At 37.0% G+C, this 22,749-nt stretch overlaps 1 protein-coding gene across 1 annotated transcript; it reads left to right on the top strand.

Moving 5' to 3' along the window:
- The first annotated feature begins 4,927 nt into the window (after positions 1-4,927).
- LOC145784484 (uncharacterized) lies at positions 4,928-21,031 on the top strand. The gene is made up of 13 exons (XM_082596310.1): positions 4,928-5,812; positions 6,651-6,748; positions 7,126-7,195; positions 7,401-7,505; positions 8,930-9,022; positions 9,257-9,388; positions 11,716-11,745; positions 12,327-12,482; positions 14,168-14,426; positions 15,313-15,495; positions 15,785-16,121; positions 16,616-18,577; positions 18,779-21,031. The coding sequence occupies exons 1-13, from the start codon at positions 4,970-4,972 to the stop codon at positions 19,449-19,451; spliced, it is 4,941 nt and encodes a 1,646-aa protein (XP_082452436.1). The 5' UTR covers positions 4,928-4,969; the 3' UTR covers positions 19,452-21,031.
- The last annotated feature ends 1,718 nt before the right edge of the window (positions 21,032-22,749 follow it).

Genomic DNA, 22,749 nt, shown 5'->3' with positions numbered 1-22,749 from the left:
TCAATGCAGAATCAATGTAAAAAACCGGTTGATTTGCTGTCTGGGTTGTTTTCAGCAGTTGAATAGACTTAGAAAGCAGTACCCTATAAAATGAAACACTTCTCAATAAAGAAAATTGGTGGTGTTTCACTTTATGCTGTAATTACGAAAGTCAAGGTAGTTTTATAAAGTCTTGTCGATATAATAAATGAATGCAAGAACGAACGATTGCTTAAATAAGCAGAACAGCAGCATAACAAATGAACTTGGACAAAAAAACTGAAAATTTATTGTCTGCAAAGTATTCACATTTTATTCTATCGCCAGTAGCTTACACTTACAGTGAAAGAGTGTGTAGACATTGTTGAAACCGTGCAGTGCTAATTTGTTGCTGCACAATGTAAACATGAAATGGCAATGGTCGTACGAGCCCTTGAGAGAATGATGAGATAGATCTACATATGACTGTGATCAGCTTATAGTGATGTCAGGGATAATATGCTAATATTGAAATACGCAGCGACACAAATTACGTGCACGAAACTCTGAAAGGTAAGGCATTTCTGTGAACGATTCTTAAAACGTTTTGCAACTGAAATCAACAGTGCTCAGAAAAGTGTTTTTGACACGTTCAGGCAAATGCAGCCAAGTTTTGACAAAAACATAATTTCAAGTGCTCAGGATTACATGTAAATAACAGCAGATTCCTAGCTCGCCAATAAACAAGTTTGCGAGTGCGTTGCGATGTTTGCCACAGCAGAAAATTTTCTGCAGTGACAAAGCAGAAAATATCTACTTGAAAACAAAAGTAGTTTGTCCCTACAACATTTGAAGGCAACAGCCAAAGAGTATGAAGCTTGCCAAGTTCGTGTGTTGTTATATCAAGGTGTGCCTACAATCAGCAGCTTTGTTTATTTTGCGAAATACTTTGCGTTCTACATGCATTGCACAACGCTTTTCGTGTTTCCATTCTGACATGCTATGGTTGAAAAAAAGAAATTCTTTTGCTTGGTCTTGATGATCATTGTGCTCCTCTGTACGCGGCTCAGTAATTAAGTTTATTCGGATTAAAATTATTTTAGTACTTTTCTAACCTTTAGATTCTGCTTTTCATGAAATGCTACCAGACTTGATATTTCTTTGTCTGTGAAAATTTGTTTTGTTTCGCTTTCAGGTGCAAATGGAAGCCTCTGACAATTATTGTTTAATTTTGGGCTTTTTTAAGATGTTATTCGTGAAACTTAAAATCTTGTTAAAAAGTAAACTTGCTAATTTAAGTAATTCTAAGTTACAAATATACCATGTAGATTGTAGGTTGTTGTAAGGCGAGGCATAGCCTACATACTGCATTTCTTTATTTGGCAATATGCAGAAATTTCACCATATTGGGAAAATGAGCTGCTGCATTGCGCAAAACTGCAAAAAGTTGACATCATTGATTTTTGGAAACTGAGCCACAGATGAGGAAATAAATTCTATAACAGTGTACTTTGATATAAAGTTACGTGAATTTATTGCTTCAATAAAGTTAGTTGAAGTAATTGTTGAAGAATTGCTTGATTTTCCTGCGTGAAATAGTAAGTGGGCAACATCTCTGACTGTGCGATTGGAGTTGCGATAAATAGACAAAGCAATCTTTTTATGTAGGTTTTACCTTTTAGTTAGCTAGACTAGACAAATTTGTGTGCGACCATACCGCAAAGTTCTTGGAACGGAACGACATGTTCTGTTCGTAAGGTCTCGAATGGTCAAGAATGTTTTTTGTTTTACATCGACTTGTGATTATTTAACGTCTAAATTACTAATGGAGCTGGTTTCGTGTAATCTTAGACACGATATCTTTTTGCTAAAAAAATTATCCATTTCAAAGCCATGACTCATTTCAAAACGTGCAAAGATATGGCAATGGCAGTTCTGTGACTTTTCAGAACGCGTTCTCTCAACCTCAACCATCATAATAAAACAAACAAAGAAGCAATCAACGTAGCAAAGCTGTTCAAGCATGTTGCACTTTGAATTTGATGACACTTGATGTGATTAAAACATCCATGTATTAAATCACTTAACTTTTTGCAGTGCTTGTTGTATTTTTCAAACCTTTTAATAATTATAGTGTGGAGTTTGGTTCATTATCTCAGTTGAGAGGGATCTCGAAGTAACAAAACAACATTTTAAGCTGCAACATGCTTTTTAAGTACAGTAGGTTACTTCGCTGAATTCTTGTGCGCGCTCCCATTGTCTTGATCGAACTTCATTTCGTTCGAAGCATAAGGAATTCGGTCTCAAAGCTATATAACGTTGCTAATTTAACCCTTTCGTACAGATACAATTTTTTTAAAACATCAAGAATTGTCTGTTATGTACTGCATACCCTTGACAATAAATATTCGAGAATGCAGAGTCTCTTGTTCATCATGGTGCGAGAGTTAGTGGCCAACGAGGTCAGGGAAAAACGTAGAAGCAATGTTATTGCTGAGAATCAAATAGTTTTTAAATCCGTAGACTACATAATTCATCTTACCTGTTTTTAGGTGACTTGTATGTCACTACAAGTCCATGGATCAAAACAAGTAAATATATTGTTTGAAATTACAAACCTTTATTAATTGAGCCATTTGAAATGCCTCCAGCAAGAATGTAATGTTGCTGCTTGGCTATTTCAAGGGATAATTACAAATCAAGATGTCTGTTTTGATGAATCAGCACCTGGTGTTGACCCTATAACCCAAACCTCGTAGAAATGAACTTCTGCTCTGAAGTACAGTTTATGAGAGACAAGTATAATTGATTCATCAGTTACAGTATAGTGTTTTCACAAACGTCGGTTTTACTACATTTGTCACGTTAAAGATTATGTAATGCTGCGTATCGCTTAAGCGTTCTCTGGCGTATTGTAATCCACCCCACTCGTGGTGTCGTGTTGATTGAGCGGGGGACCTTGCAGTTGCCAATTTATTCTCAATGGCACCACTTGCTAATCATTACACTGATGAAATAGTGATATCTTTCCTTATATCGTCAGCAGCTGTATTTTTTGCTGATAGGTGGATCTACGTGTATGCAAGTTGTTCTGTTTTGCAAACACTTGAAACAACAATGGCATTTGCCCTTACAACTCTTGCAGCTGTTGTTTTTTATGCTTGAATCGCAACGAGGTTTGGTGTGTGGCACTTGTCAGATCCACCACAGCAGGTTGTTCCTAACCGTGATGCATGGTTGGATTTCTGAACAGAAGAAAAAAAAGCTGAAGCTTCTAATTGGCTTGAAATCCCTGAGGCTAGCATTTAAATCTTCAATCTTTGCTGAAACTAGAGAACGTATGACGCTGTGCTGAGCACGATGACGTAATTTAAAATTGATATTCACAAAGCAAAATCTCAAGTGAAAATTACACATCAAATGAAGCAGCACATCAGGCAAATGTATATTCAAATAATAAGTTGTTGAAATTGAAGTGTAAACAACTCAAAGCCAAAGACTATACAGTTCAGTTAAAAGGGAACGAGTTGTTGATGAACGTAGATATACTTTTTCGAATACAAGACCTTGATTTACACACACTATGAAGCATTGTTTAACTGCCTCCTTGCAGTCGTTATGTTTCAATAATTTTATTTTTCTCTACGTCGTGACACTCATGACATGTGCAAGGCTGGTTGCATTAGCAATTACAGTAGAGCGTCATTTAGCGTTACAAAGAACTCTTGGTCAAAGGGCACAGAATAGGTCAGAAACTCAGAATAGAAATAGTGTGAGTTACTCGTTACAGTAGAAATGTATGTCGTTGTTTGCGAAATACCAGCAAGAGATAGAGTCAGAGCACATTTTCATGCACTTCCAAGCCAGTGAACGTTGCTTTTTCATACAACATTTTGATTTTATAACAAAAGTTATCTGCATCGCTACAACCTCTCTCGACGTTAAAAAGATGTGAAAGCAAGCAACTTTTGCTGGTCGGGTTGTGAGTGAAAACTGCAGCCTGTGTTTAAATGAAATTAGCCTCAGCAATGAGCAACCGCTGTGCGGCTTTCAGATAACAGTTTTTCTCCTTTCAATTTTTATTTGCTCGAAGTCATGTTGATTCTCTGGGGTTGGTTTCGTGTGCTCATAGTTTTCTAATTAAGATGACGATCGAACAAATGTGTATTTTCCGCAAGAAATTCAGTGAAAGTGTATGTTGTTCACGATTGACAGCAAATTTAGAGTGCAGATCAGCTTACATCACACAAGTTAAAATAATATAATCTGCTTTTAAATAGACAATAAAACAATGTTAGGTTATTGCTAATGCGAGAAAGTTTTATACAGTTGTTATTCGTAAAGGTTTTCGTGTATAGGGTGCGCGATCCTTTTCAAAGTAAATAGGCTGCTGGCTGACTTTGTTAAAAGACAGATGATGATGGTATAACTACAATGACTGTGATAGAGGAATTTTATGTCGTTTGTATTGTTTCTCTATATTGGATTCTAAAAAGAATTCATCAGTTGCCAGTTGGAGTAATATAAACTTTTAGGGTGGTGAAGATTTTAACCAATATTGTTGAAATGATTTTTGTTTTCATTAAAAGGATTTGCTTACAAAATTTTTACAACAATTTAATTGTTTTGAAAAATATATGTTTGATTCATCACAGCATTCAATGATTTGTATTGGGCAATGCGTACAATTGTAGGATTACTGTTAAGAGTGTGGTGTAGGCTACTGTACACAATTCTGCTGCAGTTTTTATTTTATGATATGTGTTAGCTCACTTTAAGAATCGTTCACTGAGCAATTATTTCCACATCATTATGTCAATGTTTACCTTAGTTTAATGACTTCATACTTTTGGTTTAACTGACTGAATGTAGTTTTAGAGTGATTTTGTGATGTCAGTGAAAACGTTTACCTGAAAGCGCGCTGACTTCAGCAATGTTTTTCAGATCTTTGAGATTAGGGTAGTAGAAATCGTTGAAGTATGCAAAGCCTGTTGGGCCTAACAAATAAAATATGCGACGAAGAATTCGAAGTGACTCAGAACTGAAGCATAAACAGTTCAAGCCACCACTAGCAACGCAAAGCCGCTCTGTTAATTTGCACAAAGGACCAAAAAGCTATGACATGCACCTTCTTTTGGCTGACGATTCTGCCGTAAACCAAGGCTCACAAAGCAGTGTTCCTGTTCACTTGAATTCTGTGCATCCCAATAAAGTGGCTGGCTCCCCAGACTCCGCTTCTCCTCCAAAAGCAGCTAAGGACGGTCTTCCTATTAAAGAAAACCACACTTCGTGTGAAATCACTTCCTTTGAAAATATGAGTCCAGGATCACCGGGTTCTCTTCCCACCAGCGGTAGACCAACGAGCATGAGCTCTATTGCGTCATCGCGGACTTCTCGAGGAAGTGATTACTTCAGCAGTTCGAGTTCGGCGGATACCCATCATGAGATGAAGTCCTATAGGTCAGGGACAGAGTTCGAGTTGATCTCTGAATTGAGCGACAGTGAAGTCGCTGATCGTACTGTGCTCAACAAAGTTGTCGAATCAGTGAGAGAAGAAGAAGAAGAGGAGGAGGGATTTGTTGACAGTGAAAACTTTACTTCCGCAAGCGAAAAGCATTTCAACAACAGTTCAAACATTGAAGAAAAAAATATAAATCCACCGAAACTATCGAAACAACGTATCGGAGTATCTGTGAAGGATATCAACAAAAAATTAAGTGAAGTCGATCACTTATCTCCTATTGCTACCATGGCCATGGTGGCTAATCCGCAACTAACATACGTGGATAGAATCATTCTTGAGCTTTTAGAAACTGAACGAATGTATGTTAGAGCTTTAGAAGACATTCTTGCGGTGAGTGGTAAGCTTGAACCTGTTTAGCGATAAGCGGTTTTCTGTGTGTTGGTCTATTTTTACAACGTTTGAAAACGTTAATAATTGTGATTTCAAGAACGTTAGTATGATCTGGTTGGACACAATGAAAAAGCACATATCTGTGAAACCTGTAAAAACTACCAATTACTGTCCTCATTACTTAAGTTTGCCTCACCTTGTTTTTAACCTCACAGCTGAGTTCGTTGTTTCCACTAAACAAAGGGCCACTTTGCTAAAGTTTATTCAAATTCCAAGGCAAAGTCTGGCGTTCGTGTATGAGGTTATTATAATTATAGATTAACTACAGAAAGTTATTAGGATTAGCCTAGGTACACATACTTGTTCGTTAAATTGGTGATGACGTAAAATAATTAAACGATAAAATACTTCATTAATCAGATGTTGTACTTAATCTACTGCAGGTATTTTAAATCGAAAGTTGAAACACCTGATGGTTGAGCAAAGGTTACTTGCAGTGAAAAGTTTCTTTGTAAATATGACAAGATCTTGGTGACATTGATTTTAAAGTTACTCTAGTGGTTGCAACCATAACCATTGCTACGTTTTTTCTTCTTCAACATCAGTTTCTTTTTAAGATTATTGTGAAATCACATCTTTTCAATTACGAGAGGAGCGGATTGATTTTTAAGAACTCCAGTCAGCTAATCAACTTTTGCTTTACATTGATTTAGCGTCTATATGTTAAATCAATGTAAAAAAATATTGATGTATTTGCTGTATCATGGGATTTGGAAAACTTGTTTTTTCTTTGAGCTATTCATCCAGTTTAATTTAATCATCTGATTCATATCTTTAGGGTTATATTATTCCAATGAGGAACGCATCTTTGCCCGTCACTTTATCAGACGTCGAGAAGTTGTTCCTCAACATAAAAGACATCTACGCCTTCAACAGGTAAAATGTTTTTTTTTTAACATATATACTTTAAAAAGTACCCATAAACATTATTTACAATTTACGACATCGAAAAATCAAAAGATCGTTTTGGGAGAATAATTTTTTACAGTTTCCACGTGACAAACGTCAAAGTACAATATCAAAAAGATCTATCAATGGTTAAAATGCAATTTTCATAACGAAGTGTGTAATTGAATACTTCTTATAAAACGTGGCGTAGAGTACGCTTATCTTTTAAAGTAAAACACATCTAGGCTATACACAAATCGTAACATAACAGATATAGTCTCTAATGCTTAAGTTTTGTCGTATTTTAAAGAGTTTTTACGTTTTTTTAGACTGCTACATTATTGAAATGCTACATTTGTTTGCAGAAAGTTTTTAAGTTTCCTGGAGAACTGCGAAAGCGATCCTGTGTTGATTGCAGAGCATTTTGTTTCCAAAGTAAGCTATTTGCTGTTCTCTGTAAATAGTGCGAACTATTTGATCGTGATGAGCCACTAAAGCAATCTCACAATTTTTATGCATCTTACTATAGAATCAACGTACAAAACTTTAGATTTGCATATAAAAAGTTTAAACGAAATTTTGCGTGTCGCAATTACCATGTTGTAAGTTGTTTTGGTAAATATCTCATCCACTCCTACAGGATGTCTCCTTCAACGTGTACACGGAATACTGCACTAATTATCCCATTGCCATTGGTATCTTGACTCGCTGGATGAAAAATCCGATTCTGGCCGATTTTTTTAAGGTAAGAGCTCGACAAAGAAGATACAAAGCCCTTTTAACGATAGGTTTTAGATCTGTTTGCAACAAAAATATTTGAAACTAAATTTCCTAAATATTTTGTTTCGTTTCGACGTATAATTCGTTTGCATCGTTTCGTTAAAAGTTGCTGCTCAATGAAGAAATAAGTTTCTCAGTGAAGAAAAATTCGCTCAGTTTGCAATTTTGGTTTGTTATGCATTCGAAACAAAAACCAAACATACGATAATTTTTGAATAAAAACATCTATTAGCAATAACGATGCGCAGTGATAAACCAGGTTCTTTAAAAATCTGCCAAATATCTAGATTCTAGACCAGGGGTCACCAAACTACGGCCCGCGGCCGAAACCGGCCCGCGAACTGATTTCATCCGGCCGCCACGTGCTGCGGAAATAACAGCTGCACTACAACTGTTAAGGAAAAAAGTTACCAAACTTTTTGTATTGGACTGACGTTGCTGTTTATCATTAGGCCACCACAAATGGGAACAGCCTAGGCCAAATTTGGAAAGATGTAATGTTTTTTCAAGAGCACGATGCCCTGTAGTGTATCACAGCAGGTGAGCAGGGGATAACTTTTCCAGCAACTTTTCGATTTTCATCACAACTTAGCTATTCCACCGCTGACTTTGTTATTTATTGTGCTCAATTCAAGTCAATGGATTCTAAATAGTTGTATATCTTTTGGCAATTTGCATCCGGCCCGCAGCTGTTAATCTCGCAGCAATCCGGCCCTCAGAGAAAAAAGTTTGGTGACCCCTGTTCTAGACTGACGAACATTCATGAGTTTTGTTTCGGCCCAAAATTCTTTTGCGTTTTGTTTCGTTTTGAATAAAGTTCTGAGTTAAGAATTTCGTTTCGTTTCAAGCCATTTTTTTAAATGCAAGCACAACGTTTTATTTCGTTCAAAAAAAAAAAAAATTTTAAACAACTCTAAAATGACATTTTGTAAGATTATGTGTAATGCCGCCTTGATTTTGAAACACTACACTCAAGATTGATCACTTTTGACAGCTCTTATTTTGACTTGTTGCAAATGTTGGTTTTGACAACAAAATTTGCATACTACACACTACACAGCCACACTATTTGGCAAAAATACTTTTGCAATGTGGAAGCTACGCACATTCGTGCAATTAAGTAGGTCTATAATGTGAAAGTATAGCCCACGCTTGACACGCTAATTTTACATTTTGTCGCTAACAGTTGCTGTGTTATTACTTTTACCATGACTTTACATTATCCTATCACAACAGATCGATTTATATAAATTGTTTAGGCCACATTTCTTTCGTGGAAGTTGAAATGGCCTTGATTGACAATTCTAGTTTGCAACGTGCAATGTTTGAGTCAGATTAATCTACCGTAAAAACAAGCAATTATCACAATTATTTTGTATCGACATGCAGAGTCAGCAAGAAGTGTTGAGACATAACTTGCCGCTAGGATCGTACCTCTTGAAGCCTGTTCAAAGGATCTTGAAATACCATTTGATTATGCAGGTTAGATCAATGTTCAAATTGACATGGCGTGACTGCTTTATTTTAACGACGTATCAAACAAAGTTTCCCATAAAAAATGTATTTGTGTAACTCCGCTGTGACAGTTTTTACTACTTTATGTTTGGCAGAAATCTCAATAAAAGGTTATGTACATTGCAAAGTACTGCGACAATTTAAATGGATTATTTAACTGTCTAGGTTACATGATAAACTTAAACCTCATTTGCAAAACAGGAACTGGTCAAAAACTGCGATGAAGACATCGAAAATTATTGGATAATAGAGCAAGCACTTCACACCATGACACACATTGCTCAACACATCAATGAAATGAAGCGTAGGCACGAAGACGCTGTGCATGTGCAGGTAATACACAAAGTAATTTTTAGCTGTATGGTAACTAGCCTATAGATTTGTGCCTATTCAAATCCACAGGCTGGAATTTTAACGCAACTATAAGCAAAAAGCCCAAGTTTGGACTTAAATTTCTAGAAGGAGTTTTCCTTTCCTCTCCGGCCATTTCGTAAATACTTTTGGTGGTTACTAAATATTTACTTATTAAAGCGGAATTTTGTCACAGCAGTGTAAAAGAGCATTTGCATTTTCAATCACCATTTTTCAATACAAGAAACCCATTACTTGTGAAAGTACATGGGCTGGCGGTTTTATTGATTTTACTCCCAAAATATCCAAAATTTTTGTCTTCAAAGCAGTTTAACGGTATGTTTGCATTCAGGGTTCAATAAGCAAATACATTTTTGTGTTTTAACCTCAATATGCTTTCTAGTTAATGTACGTTCAACTATTCAAGTTTATTGCCATTTAGTACATACACTAAATGGTAAACAGTTTTTCTATTAAGTTTATAACTTCGAAAACGTTTTATGATTTTTAATCTACAATCGCAAAACTGTTACCAACATTGCACTGGTAAGTGTAATACAGTGGTTCTCAACCTTTTTTCTGACACGCCTCCCTTTAGCAATGATCACATGCTTTTTGCCCCCCCCCCCCCCCTCAATTTTAAACAAGTGTATAGCCAAAACTAATTTTCTTTTTGTTCATCATGGTAGGCTATGTAGCATAGTAGTGAGATACTTGAAGTTGGTTTCAAGCAACTAAATTTTCAATGCGAGGGTTAACACTAGAAATTGCGTAACGTAGCTTAGGCCTAAATCTTTAACTCTCAGGCTGTTCTTGGTCTTGACTTGACAGCAACTGCAGCAAGAAATGTAGCTTCACAAAGATGTATGGATCTGAGCACTATTAGTATCTGAATGTCTTGATTTGAGACAAGTGGATAAATAGAAAGATAATTTTGAGTTCTAGTTTGAAACTTACTTGACTGTGAGGAACTACAAGGCAAATATATTCGTGTGCTTCCAAATAAATATTTTTGATAGATTTTCAGGTTTTTATCCACATCTGAAAATTACTTCATGATTGTTGCTTCCGAGGTATTTATATCAGCTGTTGCTTGATTCGCCCATTCAAATTCAAAGTTACCATCTGCAAGTGCAGTATCCAAGTTGTTGAAGCTCAATGGATCTCCTTGTTCAACTCGTCTCTTCCATAAGTAAAGTTTGAATATAGAAGTTTCAATCATCATGTTGTTTTAAGCATACCGTATTTCTTTTGACAACCGTCAAACATTCGTATAGAAAAGCCAGGTTCTACGATTAAATTGCACATCCTTACACAAAAGATTGAAAAGACGACTGCAAATATCTCCGGCTTTTATAAAGCCCAAGCTTTTGTAAAGTTGGCTGATAATTAAGTTCACTGGGCACTCTTTTCAGTCTTTTGCTTCACTGGAAGACAAGTTTTGGATTCTAAGGCTTCGTGATAAGATGCAATGAGTAGGCCTATTAGCATTTAATTGATTTTATTTGTAAATTGTAACAAAGTCAGATTGCAGAGCAAGCACATCAAAAGCTCCGTCTGTATGCAACACATATCCCTGGCAGCGATTTCTATTTCCAAAAATATACAGTAGCCTATACATGGCCAAAATAGTACAGGACATTGAAATCATGTAAAAAGATTAAATATCATTCTAAAGCTCGCCCCCTCCCCATTGAAAATGGATGACGCCTTTCTAGGGGAGCGTGCACTCCTGGTTAAGAACCACTGGTATAACATAAACCATACGTAATTTTTGTATTGATTTATGCACGGTTACCTAATTAATTAATAACAGATTCGTTTGTTGACAAACCACTTTGCAACCATTGCAACTGTTTGCAAACAAGTTAACAACCAAAGTCTTTCGATTAAAAATTAGAAAATATCTCAACGTTGTCTAGACTTTGAACACACTTTGGTACATCCTAGGTACGTTCGTTCAACATCTGCGAAAGTGAAGAAATATAAAAAATACAGAGTTTGCTACCTGGCCTAAAATATCAATAACAAACTAGGAGAATGGGCTTTTTATGTCTGCGTAGGCAGATGTTCCATTGAATTATTGCCCCTTATTTTTGCACGCTATTGTTGTTTATATGCTATGACTAAATCAGCTAGATAAATCTTTTGCTCAGCAAATTAATTCTTTTTACATTGATTCAACGCTTAAAATGTTTGAATTAACGTAAAAAGGCATTAATTTGCTAGTAGAATAACGCATGTTAAGGGCTTAGTTAGTTTGGGGTTAGTTTCTGATTCATTCTCACAGTTGTCTTGTTTCATTTCAGGAAATTCAAAGCTTACTGACAAACTGGCAGGTGTGTGAATCTTCATACATATTAACTGGACTATCAAAATAGTGTTTTCGATTGACACAGCTTGATTATTTTTTTTACTTTAATTTACTGAACGTAAAGTGACATTATTTTATAAACAAACGTTTTCAAAATTTATTTCTAGAAAAGACAATTTGATTATGTTGATGTTATAGAACTGTCATTATTAATTTTTTACTTGGGGCCTGTCAAATAAATAAATCGTTGACTTGCAGTGCAAAATAATGTTGGTTGAATATTCTAATGAAAGAAACAAGTGGGCACCAAGTTTCGTGTATTCACTCTAAAACTTTAGATTCTTGATCGATGAGGTTTATCTGAGACCAAAATTTTTCCAAGGCAGATTATGGGGTTAGCACCACTGAGCAGACATGTCGATGACCTAATGTAGCCTACTGTACTATCCTTATTATAAATTTCTAAAAACAATTTAAGCATGGGGATACAATTTTTAAAGCGATTCTATGACTTCTGTAGTTAACATCTTCCACCATTGGTGTCAGGCAAATCTGAGATTACGTCTTTGTTCAAGTGAAAAGAATGTTTATTTGCTTGCTTGACAGGGCGATGACTTAACAACCTATGGGGATATAGTCATGGAAGGTGATCTCAAATTACAAGGAGCTAAGAACGAGAGATTGGTTTTTCTCTTCGATAAAATGATCTTAGTCACCAAGCGCAGAGAAGATGGCTTTCTGGTTTGCAAAATCACAATCATGGTAAGTGCAAGGTATTGCAAAAATCGAACATTGCAGACATACATGGCTACTGTAATCATTAAAAGCTTGTACGAAATCCAAAGGCTCATGGTTATTGCAGTCTATCATTAAATAGTATTTTACATATTTTCTCAGATTATTGAAAATTGTCTCAGCGTAAAAACGGCTGAATCACCATCGTTTGATAATGAGGCAGGTCTGTGTCATAAATTCCTTTCAATCCATCGTTTAATATCGTCCGAACCTGCGTCCTACACTTAAACTGATAACATCGCTATACCAGCCACAAAAGTGATCATTATTGCATCGTTTAACGTCTAGCTATGTTAAAATCATCCTAAAAGGCAACTTTCGCAGACTGGAGGGTAGTAAAACTCTTTTGTCCTGTCTAAGTCGCAAAATGAACTCAAGGTTAGTTCCTCTTGGTCAACCACCTGTGCTGCTGTCAAGTGATAGTTTTGTTTGGTTTACAAATTAATCGCTTTATTTGATCACTTTTGCGTGGGAAGACGTTAAATCAATGCCAGTTGGAGTTGTTCACTGGTCTTGCTGAAACAGCAGTTTGGCATTTGAATGATTTTAAATTTGACAAACCCAGAGTTCAAGCTACCGTGACTTGGAAAAATAGTTTCAGTCATGCCACAACCTCCATCGAAAGACGAAACTCCTTTGCTTTCAGTAAACAAATTGAAATTTTGCTTAATTTGCAAATGAATTGCACGAAATAACTGAAATTGGCTTTTGTTCGGAATTTCTTCGAAAATAACCTGTGCAAGTGTGCATGTGTCACACAGGGCGCGCTTAGTGATACGCTGCCCGCCAGCAACATTTCAACTGCTTGTCAATGCCGAAATGGCCTCCACAATATTTTCATGCTACGCTATTTTAAAATTGTTAAACGATATTCAAATCCAAAAATCTCAATGTTTATCAAATTTCAATGAATCCTGTATTCAAATATACCGTTGATGCATTTCTTTTTTATGACAGATTATAGACATATTTAGCCTATATTCAATAAATTTTTTTGTCTAAAATATGAGAAAATTTATGCTTATGAACGTTATAATATTATGTACTATGTCGTCGGATTTGTTAAATGTCTATAGCTGTTCTTTGTGTAAGAACGAAACGGCTTCTTGTTGTTTTTATATGCCAGTTCGATTTGTCTATTGCAAGTATACAACGTAGGTAGTAGTTCCATTCACCTTTCCACAAGTGCAAGATTTTTTACAAAAGTATTTATAAAAACATGTCCATAAATATTGCTATCTCTAAATTGTCATCACAGGCTTCTCCCTATTTCAGACAGAATGAAGCACATGTAAACTTTCAATATTTCGAGTAGGCTGGCTCATAGGCTGTCAGCATAATACAATTCAAGGGCCTCCAGTACCAATCATGCAACAGAATGTTTTAAGTTTCTGTTATGTAGGCCTATGGTTAATTTTGATTTTAGAACCAAAAGCAGTAAGAAACCTTCACCGTGAATTTAACAACACCTGTCTTTAAGCAAACCACACATTAAACGAAAAGTTAGTGTTTGCAAAGTATTTCATTTTACCTGAACTGAAAAATACAAGTTTAAAACAAATATTCTGTTTTTGAAGAACGTCCCTTTTCTGCACGCTACGCTGTTGGGTAATTAGTTTTCCTCCATTGTTTATCATTTGTTTCATTTTTAGTGTTCGGACTTGATCCTGATAGATAGCATCAAAGAAAACCAGTTGAGTTTCTTGATCTCACCCTTTGACAGCCCCTCGTTCCATAATCACCATAACCACAGCTCAAGAGCTACCAAACAATACACCTTGACCGCGAAGTTTCTCGAAGAAAAAAAGCTTTGGACACAAAATATCAAAAGGTTAATCATCAAAAACCATCATGCAGCGATTCCCCTGCACGCCCAGCAGTCGATAATGAACATGTCTACGGTAGGATTGGGTACGTACCGCAGCTTGTATTTTAGTTCCTTTGGACTTTTAGAATTAAATAATAGTTGAGTAAAATACCAGTGGCGTTGGCCCAAATGATAAGCTTGTTCCAGGGAGAGAGGTACATAGCCTAATGGGCACACTGGTCACAGTTTTAATGCATGCACAGTAGCGCTGACAGGGGGTCCAGGAGGGACCTTTAGACCCGGGCCCGATATGGTTTTAGAGGCCCATAACCACCTGGTAGCTTGAAGAAACCACTTCGTATTCGTTAGGTAGGCTATAGTGCATTTTTCTGAGAAGTGTCTTAATTTGGGGCCCAGGAACTCATTGGAACCGGGCCCAAATTATCCTCTCAACGGCCTTGTGCGTGCATCGTATTTTTCAGTCAAAAAAAGCGCATGTTTTCAGTACAAGAACTCTGATGATTCATTTATTTTCAGTACCCTATAAAAAATCTGATGACTCATTTATTGGTGTATTTAGCGTAACATGATTTTACTACATTTCTGATTTAATAAATAGACTATGCTTCAAAGTGGTCGGGTTAAATCTGATATATTTGCCATGAAATAACTAAACAACCTCTTCCATTTCCACTTGTACACGCTAGGTGCTACCTAGTGGTAATGATATTATAGACTTAAATGCTTAGATCCCATAAAGAAATTTGCAGATTTTAAAACCAGTTTCACGGGATAAAATTAAAAACTGACTTAAACTCTTTCGAACTGTAACTTGACTTCTAAAACCACCGCCATTGTCCTAATAGGTGTGATCGTAGTATGGCCTGCAACGTATTTACAAAGATAAGCATGCCAACAGTTGGTAGTGACGTAATGGTTATTAGAAATACTGTATCTTGAATTTAAAATAAAGAACATCTTTCCTCATAGACGATGGGGTTGAGCACCACCAAAGAAAGCCTCGCTACAGCAACACCGCGATAGATGATTTCAAACGTCCTTCCCTAAAACGATTTGGCACCACAGTGTCGGCCTCATCCCTTGGTTTAAGCGGAAAGGGACCGATACGAAGACGTTCCGATTCCGGTTCCAGAAAAAGCTTACAAATGCGATGTAAGAAATTTTGTCATGCAAAGAAAATTTTTTCTTCAAATTTGATGTCATCTCTAAATAAGTAAAAAAAATATTGTGAAGTCAATGACAGCGGAAATGCCTACCGTACCAATGACATACATTCCAGATAAGTTACTGAGTGCACGCTACAAGCCTTCTTAAATTTTAGTTAAGAGACTGTAACAATATCTCTAAACCATATAAAACATATCCTCACTTAAGGTTATCTTGAGTTGTCATCATCGCATTCTTATTACCGTCTTAACATTGCGACGATATTATATTTCAGCGTTTAGAAAAAAACATGATACCGAACTGAGCGACGAAGTGAGTTCTGATTCTGTACCAAACACACCAAACGCCGTCAACTCCGGAAAAGGACGTTTTTCCTTTCCGAGGATTAGCCACCCAGTGTCGTCTAAGCTTTATCAAGAGATGGAAAAGCAAAAGGAATGTGAAGAAGACCAGGTCGCGATTGATGACCGTGACGTGACGGAAGAAGGCGAAGTGGTGGAAGGTGATGACATCCATGAGGCTTTCCATGCAGAAGAAAAAAATAATTCAAAGAAAAACAAAAAAACAAAGGCGAAAAAGAGCGACAAATACAAGAAATCTGTCATTTACAGGTTAGTTATTCTAATCTTTTGGTTTGAAACGGGCTGTTGTTGCAACTCAAGTGGTGTAAATACAACCTAATGAGTTGCTTGATAGTTCAGGCGTAAAATATATGCAATGAAATCACTTTATTTTTATGAAATTACCATCTTCTTTTCAACAAAACTTACTTTATACATTTCAGAGAAGAAACGTATGCGACGACTTTTTTTAATTCTAGTTCCAAAAGCTCATCCAGAGCTTCAAAAGCTCATCGTATAAAAGGGAAATTCCTAACTATAGTTAGTCTTATTCAACACGACGTAATGACGTGACGTTGCTTACAGAATAAGCTGAGTTGCTCATGCCTGGTATTGCGGATATACACTTACCAACATTGACAACATTAGTCCGCTTCAGAGCTGAGCGTTTTGCATTTGTGTAAGCATGTTTTTACTGAGAAAAATGTTGATACTGCGACGTTGCCAAATTAAATGTTAATTGGTATTTAATCGTGCATTTGCAGAAGACATCAACGAAGAATAAGCGAACCGATCACGGATGAAGAAATGCATAAGAATGGTCAATCTTCAATAGAAAAGAAAATTGAAAAAAGTAGACTGGACATGTCTTTGGAGGATTTTGAGACTGCAGAAGATTTTTTGAGCTTTAATATCGATAACTCAAGAGAAAGCGTCAGCTGGGACATACAAATTGTTGAAGCTGTATTCGAAAGATTTAAGCGGGACCAAGCAGAAGCCGCTGAACCTCGTACTGCCAGCATTGACCCTTCTTTGCTTATACCTATGCCCAATCGCAAACGTTACGCCTCGTTTTCGGATAGCTCTGACGATGACGTTCTTCCTTTGCAACACCATGAGTTATCAACATCAACAAGCAAATTTCAGAAGCAACCTGGCTCTCCACCTAACGTTGGCAATGTAGTAGATAAGTCGATGGAAAGAATTCAACCACAGAATACTGAAGATGGATTGACTACAGAAAACAGTGTTTCTGGAGACCTCACTAAAAGCAATGACGACCAAGCCTTTCTACATACCACGTCTGTTGACGGTAGTCATACAGGAATCGATAATACAATCTCTTCCTCAACTAAAAATCAGCAGCAAACCGATGATAGCGCCTTTGTTGATTCCCCCAAGCCAAGCAGCACACAACCAGTTGCTCCTAAAATCAAACAATCTTTGTCAGCATTGTCTTCCCTAAATGAACGACAAAAATACTTTGAAAGATTAAAAGAAATCCGCGATCGTCGTCACTCTCAGCTCAATCTTGGTCCTGATGCTAAAACTATACAAACTGGTCTTGTGAAAGAGATGATCGAGCACCACCGTGAAAATATGACGTCCCAAGTGAAGAATCATGGTGGAGTTAGTCCTTCCTTGCAAAAGTATAACCCACTTGAACAGTCGCTTGCTCATATTTCAACTCATCAAAAGGAATTGTCACAGAAACGAAGTCCACCACTGTTTCACCCACGCGAATACGACAAAGTCAACGAAACTCTCACGACTGTGAAACCGCGTGAGAATAAAAAAACATTGACTAAAGAAAGTGATAGTACGTTTGGATCTCCTACATCGCAGCCGAGAAAAACAAGTCACCGCAATCTTGCATCAAAAACGAGTGACAGTCAACAAATCACTGCTGCTGTTGTGTCATTAAATTCTACCAGTTGCAATGGCGGTGACATTGACTGCCCAAAGCAACACGATGCCCGAAATCCAGCAAAGCTGAAATTTAAAAACTTTCTTCAACCCAAAATGCTTCTGTGGAGCGAATATTCTGAAGAAATTGGATCTCACAACAAAAAAGGCAAAAGCCTACAACTCGGAGGATGTCCGACTCCATGCACTGTGCGAAATCTTATTGACAAGCAAAATAACAATACTCGCTTGTCCGACTGCTCTGCACCCAAAAATGAGCACCTGCTGAAACAACGCGGAACTCATTGTCAAAACATAAAAACTGATAAAATGACTCGACAAAGTGACAGTACCTGGAAAGACGTGAAAACGAAAGAGAGCAAAATTGTTCACTCTAGCTCTTCCAGTGACTCATTGTTATATAACAGACAAAGAAGAGAAGCCTCTCCCAATCTCTCCTGTAAACCACCTGACGCTAAAGTTCTTTCTAACAAGAAAGCAAGTGCATCCATATCGCTACGTAGTAACCCAACCAGCCCAACAGTTCCCACAAAGACAAAGATACGTCAATTACGATTAGCATCATCTTTTGAAAAAGATTTTGATCAAAAATTCGATATCAGCAAATCTTCTTCCCAAACGACAGAACTTAAAAAAGAGAAGGAGGATGTACATAAGAAGACTGATGACTTAAAGGCTAGCAGTGTTATGAAGCTTGCACAGAGGTTTGACAGTGCTTCGATTACTGCATCTCCAGTCAATAGCAGACCTTACGGAAGAAGCAAATCTGTTGGTGCAAGGAAGCAATTAAGCGACTTCAGGTTAATAAATATTTTTTAAAAACTGTTGTTGAGGTTTAGTGCATGGGATACATTTTAAGATGTACTAAATTTATGCAACGTAAAGTATTTCAAATCGCAATTAAGAGATAATGATGATGGCATAGTTCATTGAGAAAGGTATTAGGAATACGCAGTTTGTTTAATTTTTCCAATTTTTACAACTTCAATATTTTAATGCAGATTTTCTGCTCGGAATGAATGTACAGCTAAGAATAAAGACAATGACAACGAGATGACGACACGTACGAAAGGTTCTTTCCAGCGACATAATTCAGCATCGGATAGATTGCGCAAGGAAAGGAGTCAATCTCCACCTCGTAAAGCAGTACACACCGCTTCCAATAAAAACCGCTTACATCGCCGAACCAGCGAAAGAGTGACACTGGATCCAGACTCAACTTCAAGTGCAGGACCAAAAAGAGTTTCTAGCATTAAGCGTATATCAAAAGATCAAAACTTTCAGCTAAAAAAACACCAGAAAGAGTCTTTTTCCAAAACAAATAACTCGTGGCAAGACAATGCCAAGTTGAATAAATTTGAAAATCATAAACTTGAGCTGGCTAATTCACAGGAAGAAAAACCCGAAGATGCAAGATTTCAAAATAAAACCACAAATCAAAAAAACTCTCCTGAAGTTAAACACCATAAAGTTCATGATAACGACTTTGCATCATCGCTGTCGTTGGTTAGTGCTTTCTGTGCGAAAACTAAGCCTGAAAGTGATCCAGTTGATAACAGTGTGCAGAGGCCGCAGTCACCTGAAAATGAGGAGTCATCCGGATGTTCAACTCCTGAAACCTCGATTACGAATCGTGTTCCGCCTTCAGATTTTGTAGCGCTTTTTGCAAAGTAGGCCTATAGTTTCGTTTATAGTACTTTCACTGTTGCTGTGTTATCAACATGCACGCAAATTTTCCATTTTTTTCTTGTATTTTGTCGGTCTTTCATTTATATTTAATCAATCATTTATGACCAGGCGTCTTTGAAAGACACCGTTCTATTTTCATTACTAACTTATGTAACATAGCTACATATCAAAGGTGCGTTACTCAAGCAGCTTTTAATAAAATATACTTTCCTGTCCTTGTCTTAGTGTCGCTTACATTTCTTTTTTGTTAAACAACAGCGATGCGCTTTATGCGAAAATTTGTTTTAATTGACATGTGTTACTTGGGTCCCCGTGATCCATACTTGACAAAACCCTCCTACCAACTTACAATAGAATTAAGGTCCCCTGCTTACGTCGCTGTGAGCGAAAACGAACTGTCGCTAATCTTACTGATTCGTGTGACAACTTGTTTTACTCATCTGCTGTGTTGCTTGCGCTTCAAGGCATGATGCAAACATTATGGAAATGCCACTCCAGGTTGAGAAACAATCCATCAACGCCATGGTCTCCAGTAGCCTACATCATTAGTTGACGAAAATGTACCACTGTAGTATTTGTATTTTCGAAAACAAGTGTACGATTTAGTGTTACAACATTTAGCGAAATCGCTTTGGTGAATTTTGCCCACCAGGCTAGTATTTGATAGCAGCATCAACTTCGAACTGACGTCACTAAATCATCAGGCACATTTTTGCGTCTTTTCTAACACACAAATTGTTATGACGGTGAATGACACCACCAGTCGAATTTCATTACTTGTGGTGTGTTTGCCATTGATGGTCTCCTGGTATGAAGACAACGTGCAAATTGTTATGTCTTTGCTGCTTAAAATCAGCCTGCTGAATTAGCCTGCTGAAAAATAATTATTTTATTTTGCTGTTATAGGCTAAGTTACTTACAGTGCAATCCTTTTGTAGTGCAAAGTCGTTTATTTTTTAGTTTGCTCGCTGATGAAGTCCGAACAAGTCGACATCGCCTTGTTTTCATTGGGAACATTTTATTAGTTTGCAAGAATTGGATTCTAAACTCATAATAACTCAGCAAGCAGTTTCGGATAAGGCTGATTTTGAGCCTCGCGTTGCATTTGTTTACCACCCTTACGCTTAGCTCCCTTCTCATGGCAGTGTGTGAAATGCTTTACCATAAATTTTCCTTCAATACTGCGTAGCCTACGTGAAATGTTGAAAAAAATGCCAAAATGAATCATTACGATAGAATTATAGGCTAGTCGGCTGCTATTAATTACTACAAATTTGTATTTGTAGTATTTTCTGCAATTACAAACCACAACCTTTCTGCAAGTTTTTTCAAAGAATGATTTGAGATAAAGTCTACTTTAATTTTGGCAGCGGCAACTTAAAAACAGATTCGTTTACAGAAGAAACAACTTTCGTAAAGCAGGACCCGCTTTGTAGAAAGTTGAGATGCCATTCTTCAGAGTAATTCGTCAGAAACAAGGTTCAGTTTTGCAATTGACCTGTTTTCTCACAGGCATGCGTCAATTTTAAAGCTCAGCATGAATGTATAAATATACTTTCTCTTAAAACCAATTGTTGGCAATCGTCTCAAAGCTTTGCAGGTTGATAGGCCTGTAGACTTCTCACTGCTTTTCATGTAGTTGAAGCGGGCTTTTTTTAAAACAGTGTTTTGTGGAAGCTAAGGCATCTTGGGTGAAGATTTGAGAGTAAGAGAACGGGAAAGCAAGCAAGCTAATTTTAGTCCACTTTGAAGTACGGTACCGTATGTCATTAAGTGCTTTGTTAAGGCAAAGCTAATTTGCTCTTAATAATAATGTTATGGTGGATTTATTGGCGCTGTATAACTGCTAAAGTCTTTTAGCGACAGGGCTCATTTTAAAATTTGTATCATACTTCGAAGGTCATCACATTATTACCTGATTTATCCTCGCTGCGTAATGCAAGAAAGAACACAACCGGTACCATTTCTAAAGTCTTCGGTATGACCCGACATGGAATCGACCTCAGATCTACCAGCACTAAAGACAAAAGTGATACAGCTACTCTCTGCCATACGCATCTTGTTTGGGAAACGAACGAAACTCTAGTCTAAGACATAAATACTTAAAAGGAAAATTTGAATAAAGCACATCCAATATGAAAACAGTGGTTGAAAAATTAGATGCAGCATTTATGGCACGCATTGGACATTTTCAAGATTACAAAGTCGATTTTTAATGTTTTGCTCATATGTCTAACCTGCTTGTTCAAAATATTCTTGATTTATATTAAAAAAATAATGTTGCAAGTAAAAAAGTTTCCAACAAAGGTTATACTTTACCTCACTATTTATGATAGGCCCTCACTATTTATGATATGACACAAACTATGCAGTAACAATGGTGTGGCAAGGATAACTTCAGTAGAAAAAAAAGAGACAAAACCACAATTTACTGTAGCCTACTTTACGTCTGACCATATTTTTTTCAACTTCCATTTTCAAACTCATTGATACAATGTGCGCACTCAGCAGTGTATTTCACCAGACTAATAGCAACACCCTTAAAAACTTTGAAAAATTTAACAAATCAAGCCGCATCTACAAGAGGCCATGGCCGCAGTATTTGCGTTTTGTCATGTCTTTTGCGTCGAGCTTTTGTTGAGTCATTAAAAAGTGTGATTTTAATTTCAGTAAATTTTTACATGATGCTATGGATTACTTTTTAGCTTCCAGAGACATTTGGTTATGCCAGGGCCGGATTAAGGGTTTATGGGGCCCTGGGCTGAACTGAAAGTGGGGGCCCTTATCAAGTGAAATTTTTCGCTAAAAATTAATGGTGGAGTGGGGCTACGACACAGGCCCAGTTGCATGTATCTGTGGCACCGAGCCCCAAACAGCGGACCAGAAAACAATTTTGGGGGAGCCAAATATTTGATGAATTGAAGAGAACAACAAAGTGTTTGATTTTTTGATTTAAAGCTATCGCCACTTGATGTGCAGTGGCGTATCCTGGTGGGTTGAAGCAATAAAAGTGGTAGGGGGGTTAGAGCGTGCCGAAAGCACGCGTATTCTAGGGGGGTCCGGGGGCATGCTCCCCCGGAAAATTGTTGAAAAATTACACTCAAATAATGGATTATAGCGCTTTCTGAAAACACTTTTAGGGTAATATTTGTATGAAATTTATTAGCAGATAAACAGCTATTAACTTCTTAAAGATGGCTCTTACACACGAACGGGCAAAATCTGCGGCTAAAATTAGAGAACACTAAAAACTCAGCTACACAAAAACTCAATAACTACGGTA

The sequence above is a fragment of the Aplidium turbinatum genome, chromosome 15, assembly GCF_918807975.1.
Source record: "Aplidium turbinatum chromosome 15, kaAplTurb1.1, whole genome shotgun sequence".
Classification (NCBI taxonomy): domain Eukaryota; kingdom Metazoa; phylum Chordata; class Ascidiacea; order Aplousobranchia; family Polyclinidae; genus Aplidium; species Aplidium turbinatum.
Note: the sequence above shows the minus strand (reverse complement) of the source record. Positions and strands in the feature narration are given on the sequence as shown.

Coding starts and splice junctions, on each gene's coding strand:
- LOC145784484 (XM_082596310.1), top strand. CDS start 4,970: ATGCGACGAAGAATTCGAAGTGACTCAGAACTGAAGCATAAACAGTTC. Junction 6,749..7,125: donor GACATCTACGCCTTCAACAG/GTAAAATGTTTT, acceptor ATTTGTTTGCAG/AAAGTTTTTAAGTTTCCTGG. Junction 11,746..12,326: donor GCTTACTGACAAACTGGCAG/GTGTGTGAATCT, acceptor CTTGCTTGACAG/GGCGATGACTTAACAACCTA.